Genomic DNA, 9,512 nt, shown 5'->3' on the forward strand with positions numbered 1-9,512 from the left:
TTTACAATTATTTATTTTAATATTTTATTTTATATCTAAAAGAAAATAAATGAAGTATAATGTTAAGAACAAGATTAAAATTATCATATATTTTCAGAATTTCTTCTTATAACAGAATTTATAAAAATTAGAATAAAACATACAATAATCTCTATTAGACATTTTTATTAAGTGAACAAAAAGAGGTCAACGAGTAAAAGTGATGAATATTACCATAGTTAATGATTATGTTCTTTCTTTTGAATTTCTAAATAAATAACGTTATATAAAACATTTTATTAAGTAAACCTCAATTTGAAGAAAAACTTAAAAAGAATTGATATATGGTAAGACGTTTAGTATCAAGAATTAACACTGAAAGTATAAAAATTTTTACTAAAACTACTGGAGCGTCGTTTGTTGGTTCAGACATAAATCAAGTTAAAGATATTAATTAACTACAGTGAAAAAGTTGCCAAATTTTATTTACAACAACATCCTGATATAAGTGATGCAATTAATGCCTTCTTTGATTCTCCTCTTGATTTAACCAAAATGGAACAACCTAAAGAAGAGACAAAACAAAAAAAAGGTACACAGTCACCTCAAATAATTAAAGACACATTCAATAAATATCAAATTAATGGGGTTTTAAGAGATGACGGTCTTTCTTCTTTCTTAAAAGAATTAGGGATGTCTGAAGATGGGTATATAAATTATGTCCTTTCATATGCAGGAAATACCAAGTCATTTGCTATTTTTAAAGAGGATAATATTGAAGCAATCATCAAAAAAATACCTTTTACAGGAAAATATGCAGATGATGTCAAAGAATTTTATGAAGAGACAATTCCAAAAGAATATCATCGGTTTTTAATGTTTATTCATTCACAATTAAAAGCAATGATTTATGAACTCAATAAAGAAAATAATTGTCTTGAAAAAATTACTGAGAAAGAACTTAATAAATCATTTTGCACTCCACAAGAAGGTAGAATTGAACTTATTGATATGGTTAATGATGTTTTGAATGATATTTTACCTAGTTCAATGAGTTCTTCTCCAGTGAATTCATTGTTTTGGAATTTTGTCAAAACAGTAAAGAAACGATTATCAGTAACCAAAGATGAATTTTCATTTATTGTTGATTTCTTAAAAGAATTTCCAACAGTTTCATCAATGAAATTAAGTCAAGAACAAATAGAAGAAAAGTTATATCTTCCTCAGTTATATCAAGATTTTCTTGAATATATTAATAAACCACAAGACAAAGAAAACCATTAATTGAATTGCTAAATTACTCAAAACTGGTTTATAATAATTAAGACATATTATTATTTTTTATGTGACTTAGAAGTAGTAGAATTAACTTTTTTATTAGCAGTTTGAGTTGCTTCAAGTTTTCCTTTCTCATGATTAAATTCAGCTTTAATACTTTCCATATAAACTTTAATTTCAGCAATAGTATTTTCTTCTATTCTTTTCATATTTCCACCATGGAGTGTATTTCTTCTAATAATGTGAATGATTTCTGTATATACTCGTTCATAAATTTCTTTTGCTGCTGATGCAATTTGATGTTTTATATCTTTTTCACTTGGTTTGTCTTTACCTTCTGCTTCTTGAATTTGAGAATATGTATTTTTAGCTGCAAGTTTAGCTGCTTCTTTAGCATATTCTACAGCATATTTCTTTTCCATTTCATAAATTTGTTTATTAACTTTTCTATATTCTTTACTAATATCACTTCCATGATAATCAACATATTCTTCTAATCTATTTCTTCTTATCATTCTTCCACGTTCTACTCCAGTTAATGAATCAGCAACCTTTCTTAATTTTCTCAAAATTTCAACCTTAGCATTTCTAGTCTTTCTTAATTGGAATTGTAACTTACGAATTGTTTGTTGAAGAAGAACTTTATCTTTTCGAGTAGTTGCCATCTCTGTGTCTTCATAATTTAATTCGAGTTCATGAAGAATTCTTCGTTCAATCTTTCTAGTTTGTTTAAGTTTCTTTTCTAACATTTCTGTCATTTTTTGAGCTTTAACCATTCTTCTATGCATAATGCATCCATGTCTGAAGTGATAAAATTCATCATCTGCAATAACACTTAATAATAATAAAAAGAGAATAATTGATCTCATTTGATAATATACTTTTTTTCAAGTTCTTTTTTTTTTGATTTTTTGTTTTTTATTCATTTTTTTTTTGAAACTTCTTAAAATAGAATTTTTTATTTATTTACGTTATATATAACGAAATAATTAAGATTTTGAAGTATATCTGAAAAAAGGATAAATGGTCATTCATACACTTGATCGATATCACTTAATGATTGTTTGTAAATATTTAACAACAGTAGAAGATTATTTGAACATTATTATTATAAATTCAAAATACAAAGAAATACCAGCAATGTTTCATTATAATCCTATTTCAATAAATAAACAAAGTAAAAAGTTATTTATTAATATTGAAAGTCAATTCATTTATAGTAGATATGATGATTTAATTAATGGAATGAATAATTACATTGTTTGGTATGGATGTGGATTAAAAACAGTTAAATATTATAAAATTTATTATTCTTTACGACCGATATTTAAAAGACTTTATTTGAATTATACTCAAATGAAAGATTTTCATAAAGAACAAGGAGATATTATTTATTATAGTTTTTCTGAACATATTAAATCAATTAATGTTATTGATGTGTCTAATTTTTATGGACTTTCAAGAGAATGTTTTAAATTTAATAATATTACAAGTGTTATTCTTGGACATCATATTAGAGAAATACCACCATTTTGTTTTGATAGATGTGGATTAAAACAACTTGATCTTTCTTATATAACTAAAATTGAAGGTACACAATTTTATGATGATAATCTTACTGCTTTAACTCTTTCAAAATACTTAGAAAAAATGGATTTAAATGCTTTTAATGGTTGTACTAATTTAAAAAAGATAACTATTTCAGAAGGATCAAAAGAAATTAATGTTGATGTATCATATGATTTCTATACCATTCTTCAGTTGAATGGAATTAGTTGTAATTGTAACATAGTTAATAATGACTTTACTTTATTTAATCCTTTAAAACATAAAGAAGAAAATACAATTATTGATAATTTTGGTTATTCAGGAACAAAAAGTCTTTTAAATTTATCAAAACAAACATTAATTGTGAATGGTTTAATGAGTATTCCTTTTTTAAGTATAGCACATAGAATTAAATCACTTAAAGAAATTGTTTTATCTTCAGATGTTGAAATCATACAACCATCTGCATTTTACTTTCTCAGTAATTTAGAAAAGATTAATTTAAATTCAGTTAGAAAGATTGGATCACATGCATTTGAATTATGTCAACACTTGAAAGAGATTGATCTTTCAAATATCAGAAGTCTTGGAATGAGTTGTTTTAGTAAATGTAAAGAACTTATGACAGTGAAATATTCATCATATTTAACTACAATTCCAGAATATAGTTTTATTTCATGTTCTAGTCTTAAAGAGATAAAAGGATTAAATTTTGTAAAAAAGTATGAACAATCATGTTTTAGACATTGCAATAAGTTAACAATTAATGAATTATTCTCAAATCTAAAATCCATTTATTCTTATTGTGGAAGTAAAATTAATGTCTCATCATTGAAATCATCAACTATTCATTTTGGTCCTAAATCGTTCATTTCAAACACTTCATTATTATCAATACATATTTCACAACTTTTCCCTAGATCAAATATTTTACCATACAAATGTTTCTCTTTATGCTCAAATCTAACTTCTGTACAAATTGATGATATAAAATGTCTTGAAATAAGTTGTTTTGCTAATTGTTATTCTTTAATAAATCTTGTACTACCAACATCATTAGTCTTAATAAAAAGATTATGTTTTTCAAATTGTACTTCATTAAAGAGCATTGAATTTCCATCAAGTTTAAAACATATCCAAAGTTTAGCTTTTTTAAAATGTTATTCATTGTCAAGAATTGTATTTGGATCATCTAAAACTAAATGTCATCAAGATGCATTTTTAAATTGTCCATTAAAAGTAATAACATTTAAAAAAGGAAATCATTTCCATGGAACACTTTCTTATCAACAATATCTTGATTTACAAGAATATCGAGTTAAATCAGAACATATCATTTACACAAGACATGATAGAAGGAAATATGGAAATACTATTCCTTCTTGTGTAGACATTATTGGAACTAAAGCATTTGATGGATGTTCTTCAGAAGAAATTGTTATTCCATCTACAATTAAAAAACTTGAATATCGTTGTTTTTATCATTGCAAGAGGCTAAAAAGAATTAAAATACCTTCTCTCTTATTTGATTCATTTAAACAAATAAATGAAGAAATATTCCAAGACCATCATCCAAATTCATCTTTTGTAAGTAAAATTGAAATTAAACACCATTCTCATCACCAATTACTATCCCCTCAATTAAAATATTCTACAACTATTTCATTTCAATCAACTGTCATTTATATCAATAATTCAAATGAAATAACATCTGTTGAACTTATTAAATATTGATTAAACCCATTTTTAATTTAATTAATGTTTTGTTTCTCTTTATTGTGTTAAATTGCTAAATTAAATTGATTCTTATTCACTGTCAATCAAATAACTCAAAATCTAAAATAATATTGATGAAGTTAGAAAATAATGAATATTATAATATTCACACTTAAATCATTTCATAATATAGTTCACTAAAATGAATTAAATATTTCAAAAGAAAACAAAAAAGAAATGAAAAATCATTATGAAAGGCAATATGATTTACTTTACAATGTTCATTACCTAATATCATTAAGATCTTGATGCTTTATTTAATTTAATCATATTCTAATTATTTAAATAGTATAATAAATTAATAAAATAGTATTTTAAAATTAGAACTAATTAATATAATATATTAACTATAAATTATTATTTTGAAAAGAACTAATAATCAAAATATAAAGAAGAACTAGAAAAAACATAAGTTAATTATGCTTTTAGACAAAAGTTGTAGTTTTATACCTATGGCTTATAATGTAAAGCAAGAGTAAGAGAGTCCTATTAGCCACCGTATCTATAGTACGATGGTTAGTTAGACTCTAACAAATTCTAATGAAAAGGTGTTAATATTTTTCATAGACTATTAATGGTCTTTCTAGTAGATGGCCATAGCACAAGGAATATTTCAGTATTATTAATTATCTAGTCCAGATAAGTTGAAATACAATATTTTATTCTGCCAATAGAAATTATAGTATAAATATTCTTAACAAAACACAGTGGTTAATAATACACTGTTTTTTTCATTATAAAATTTAGTAAAGTATTAAAATAACTAATGTAATTTTAAATAATTAAGTGTTAAGAAGTAAAAGGTTAATTAATTTTTAATTCAAACATTTTATTCCAATATTTTCCAGTAACTAATAAAGTATGTGAATCTATTTGAGCAATGCCATTAAAGACTTCTTCATTTCCACTTCTTTTAATATTACACCAAATCTCACCAATAACATACTTTGTTTTAACGTCAACAATAATAATTTTATCTTCCCAATAAACATTTATATATAACTTATTATCTATATATTCCATTTCATTTAATTCTTTTACAAATCCATTTCCTCGTTGTACTCTCCATTCTTTTTCAATTTGAATTTCATTATTTTTAATTGTTATTTCTCTTATTTTATTTGACCCATCTGAAACATATATTGTTTGATTTAAGTCGTTAGTAACTCCCCATCCATGTAATGGGTATGATAGTGTTGATTTAATTTCTAATGTTGAGGGATCAATAAGATGACATTTATGCTCTTTCCATGTTAGCATAATTAAAGTATTATTTACCATAGCAATTCCTTCTCCAAATTCTGAACTATTTAACTGTGTTGTGTGGAGTAATTGAAGTGATGGAAATGAGTACTTATTAATGGAAGATTGTCCATACATCCCACATGATTCATATAAATTATCATTTTCAATAAACAGTCCCTGTGTATAACATTCTTTAGAGTGAGGGTATATTTTATTGATTGAAATTGAATGTTGTTCATCATTATAACTTACATACATACACTTGTTTATTTCAACGGCACGAATACAAATAACAATAATTCCAATAACAATACTTTTCATCTTTTTAGTTTTTAAGTTCTTTTTAATCTTTTGAATATTTTTATTATAACTTCTGTTCTATTTGTATGTCTTTTATTTCTTTTAAATACATGAATGTGTTAGCACAGATGTAATAAATGAATGGTTCTACTGATTTTATTATTTATTGTTAAGAATTTGTATAAAATTCATTAAACAGAAGATAGAAAACAACCATTTAAAATAAAATTAAAAAGCAGTTAATTAAGTATTAATAGAACTTGTGTCTATTGTTCCTGGCCCATGGGAGACTAATCCTGTCCCTGAGTATTCGTTATGTAGTGGAACTACATATGTTTGGTTGTGGTCGAAACAGTGTTCCATGATATCCATCATGTTTTTAATTACATGGTTTTTGATTTCTTTAGTGATGTCAATTTCGATTTTTAATTCTCTAATTAATTTAATACTTTCGGCATTTATTAGCCCATTAATCGAAATTACTACTGCAATTATTTTGACATCCTTTAATTTCTCTATTTTCATCACCCTATCTTTCAATTCTTTATACATATTTCTTTTCTTCCAATAGGCTCCATTAATATTATGATCTGCCACAATAGTCATATCAAATATTAGACATGTTTTATTCTTTTTATCTAGTACATATATGTCTGGTATTTTATGATATAGTCCATCACTTTTTGGCATTATTTGTTTGTTCAATATCATAGTGATGTCGTTGTATTGGGACACTGTTTCATATGGGGATTTCTTGTATTGTTTATTTCCTGTGTATTTTCTTATTAACCCCTCCCATATGATAATGCCAATATGGTCATGTTTTTCCATTTGTGATTTCTTATGACCAATGCAAGATAGTAGAATGTGTTCTACTGTGGATATCTTGTCTTTACAAAGTGGGCAGTACTTCAATCTTTCATTTTTTAATATTTTTACTTTCCTGTACCCACTAAATATTGCTCCATCTTGTATTTTAGTTAATTGGAGAAATGAATTTTTCTTTATATTGATGGACTTCCATGCATTTATTGTAGTATTTTATCTACAAATTTTGACTCGAACCATCTTCTAAAATATCCACTTGTTTGATTCCATTTTTTGATGTATTGGTCGGTCATTAATTTCTTTATTTTTAATACTACTTCTTTTTCTTTTTTATTTTTATTTCATTTATTATTTCTTCTATTTTCGTTTCTGGGATCTTATGACTTAGTGCTTTTTTAATTCTATTCCATATTCCCTTCTTTGAATACCATCTATCTATTATATTATCTCCTATTTCACTCTTGTACAATAGTACATTACTGTTCTGATTAATTCAATAACATATTCGTCCCTTAGGCTTATTAATCCTTCACCCATTTCATTTATAGGGACATATAGACGGTCTTTGGAGTTGCCGGCACCAATGTATTTTGCCTTTCTTAAATATTTTCTTATCTCCAAATCCATTCTATCTAGGTCAGTTACCTTCCAATTTACTACTGATGCTGAATATCTGAAGATGGGTATTACTTCAGTATTAATTCTTGTAATATAACTTCTATTACTACTTTCATCAGTATTTATCTCTTCCATTTTCTTCATCATCTTTTCTTTGATGATTTTACAATTGAAGGTATCATTAATTTCATCTGACTGCCATACACCTAAATATTTATACAAGTCCTCTCCTTCAATTAATGTGATGTTTTACATTCCATTTGGTATTTTATTAATGTTCTTTAATACCATTCCTGATTTATTTTCATTCATTTCTATCCTTATTCCACTTATTATTTGTTTAATTTCATTGTGGATTGTTCCCATTTCTTCACTACTTTGTGTCATTATTCTCAAATCATCCATATATAATGTATGGCTTGCTTTTGGGAACTTCTCTTCTATGATTTGAGAAATTATATTCATTTTGATGATGAAGAGTAGAAATGATAATGAATCACATTGTAAAATTCATCAATTTAATACATCCTAGATATTCATTATATTTATATCCTATGAATATCTTCCATCTGTTCATCATACTTTCTACAATGTCTATGATGACACCCTCTACATTAAAATATTTAAGTGATTCTATTACCCATTCATGATTTACTGATTCATATGCTTTCTTAATGTCATAATATGATTCTACATATTTTGTGTATTTCTCTTCTTTTTGCTGCTTTAACATATAACTGTTAATTAATCCTTCTTTATCAGCAAGAGATTGCAGTTTACATCCCAATTGATTTTTACTAATTTTTAATGATTCACTATTCATGTTAATTCTATTGTGAATCTTCTCTTTCAATATGGAGGTAAATACTTTCATTATTACATTTGTACAACTGATAAGACGATAGTTAGTGACATCGTTCCTATCACCTCCTTTGTGGATTAATATAGTTCTTCCACTTACCATATCTAGGGGGATGTTTTCATTGAAGTTTAACCATTCGTTGAAGATATTAAGAATGGAATCTCTTGATGATGATATTCTCTTCTAATAATACAAATATATAGTGTCAATACCTGGTGCTTTCAAATTACTTATTTTCATCAGGCTTAAATTTAAATCATCCATTGTGATGATGACATTATCATAATTCCTGTATCTTTCATTCCACGATGTGATTTGATTTATTTTCAAATGTTCTTTATTTAATATCACCTGTGTTTCATATAACGATTTCAAATATTCTAAAATAATATCGTTATTTGGATATATTTCATTTTGTGTTTCTTCTTTATTTTAATTTTCTTATTAGAATCAAACATGATTTTATTTGTATTGATTCTGACAATTTCATTCTTATTATATTTAATTCTTTCTTTAATCATTATCATCATATATTTTATGTACTTTATTCTTTCTTGTGCTTTCATTTTAATTTCATCTGCATCTTGTTCCTTTAATCTCATGATGAATTTTATTCTGTACCATTCCATTGATTAGATCTTCTAATCTATTTATTTTCGTTATGATTTCTTTTATTTCATCAAATTTATCTCATTTAAATTTATTTTAGAGATAATAATACATACACATTGAAATTATTTTCATATCTTCTTGTAGATTTTCTATTCTCCTGATCATACCCTTTTATTATTAATTTCTCTAATTAATTTATCTGCTTCTTTCCTTTTCCAGTAGTAATTAATATTTACACATTTATCTATCTTCATTCCTTTAACTTGAATGATGATAGAGTTAAGATATTCATCATCAATATCAGTAGTGTTATTTTTTATGATAATATTTTTTATTATTGGATTACACTCTACTTTCCCTTCTATGATTGAGTTCACTTTCATTTTAATATATCTTTTAGTTGTTTATTTTATTTTATGAGATAATTTAATATTATTAATGTATTCTTTCTCATTATTTACATAAT

The 9,512-nt window shown here is 25.1% G+C and overlaps 4 protein-coding genes across 4 annotated transcripts, besides 6 other annotated features; 2 read left to right on the forward strand and 2 right to left on the reverse strand.

The window, feature by feature from the left end:
- Positions 1 to 5: 5 nt before the first annotated feature.
- Positions 6 to 51: a sequence feature (AT_rich).
- Positions 52 to 323: 272 nt separating this feature from the next.
- EDI_132280 (uncharacterized protein) lies at positions 324 to 1,263 on the forward strand (the record flags this gene model as incomplete). The annotated part of the gene is made up of 2 exons (XM_001737638.1): positions 324 to 394; positions 444 to 1,263. 2 exons carry the CDS (start codon positions 324 to 326, stop codon positions 1,261 to 1,263), a joined length of 891 nt encoding a protein of 296 aa, XP_001737690.1.
- A 50-nt stretch (positions 1,264 to 1,313) lies between these two features.
- Positions 1,314 to 2,126, reverse strand: EDI_132290 (uncharacterized protein; the record flags this gene model as incomplete). Its single annotated transcript, XM_001737639.1, has 1 exon — positions 1,314 to 2,126. The coding sequence occupies one exon, from the start codon at positions 2,124 to 2,126 to the stop codon at positions 1,314 to 1,316; it is 813 nt and encodes a 270-aa protein (XP_001737691.1).
- Positions 2,127 to 2,149: 23 nt separating this feature from the next.
- Positions 2,150 to 2,192: a microsatellite.
- Positions 2,193 to 2,280: 88 nt separating this feature from the next.
- EDI_132300 (uncharacterized protein) lies at positions 2,281 to 4,539 on the forward strand (the record flags this gene model as incomplete). The annotated part of the gene is made up of 1 exon (XM_001737640.1): positions 2,281 to 4,539. One exon carries the CDS (start codon positions 2,281 to 2,283, stop codon positions 4,537 to 4,539), a length of 2,259 nt encoding a protein of 752 aa, XP_001737692.1.
- Positions 2,546 to 2,569: a sequence feature (AT_rich).
- A 294-nt stretch (positions 4,540 to 4,833) lies between the features above and the next one.
- Positions 4,834 to 4,945: a sequence feature (AT_rich).
- Positions 4,946 to 5,306: 361 nt separating this feature from the next.
- Positions 5,307 to 5,367: a sequence feature (AT_rich).
- An 18-nt stretch (positions 5,368 to 5,385) lies between these two features.
- Positions 5,386 to 6,147, reverse strand: EDI_132310 (uncharacterized protein; the record flags this gene model as incomplete). The annotated part of the gene is made up of 1 exon (XM_001737641.1): positions 5,386 to 6,147. The coding sequence occupies one exon, from the start codon at positions 6,145 to 6,147 to the stop codon at positions 5,386 to 5,388; it is 762 nt and encodes a 253-aa protein (XP_001737693.1).
- Positions 6,148 to 6,356: 209 nt separating this feature from the next.
- Positions 6,357 to 9,509: a repeat region.
- Positions 9,510 to 9,512: the final 3 nt, after the last annotated feature.

This window comes from Entamoeba dispar, genomic scaffold, assembly GCF_000209125.1.
Source record: "Entamoeba dispar SAW760 scf_1105229460739 genomic scaffold, whole genome shotgun sequence".
NCBI lineage: Eukaryota > Evosea > Mastigamoebida > Endamoebidae > Entamoeba > Entamoeba dispar.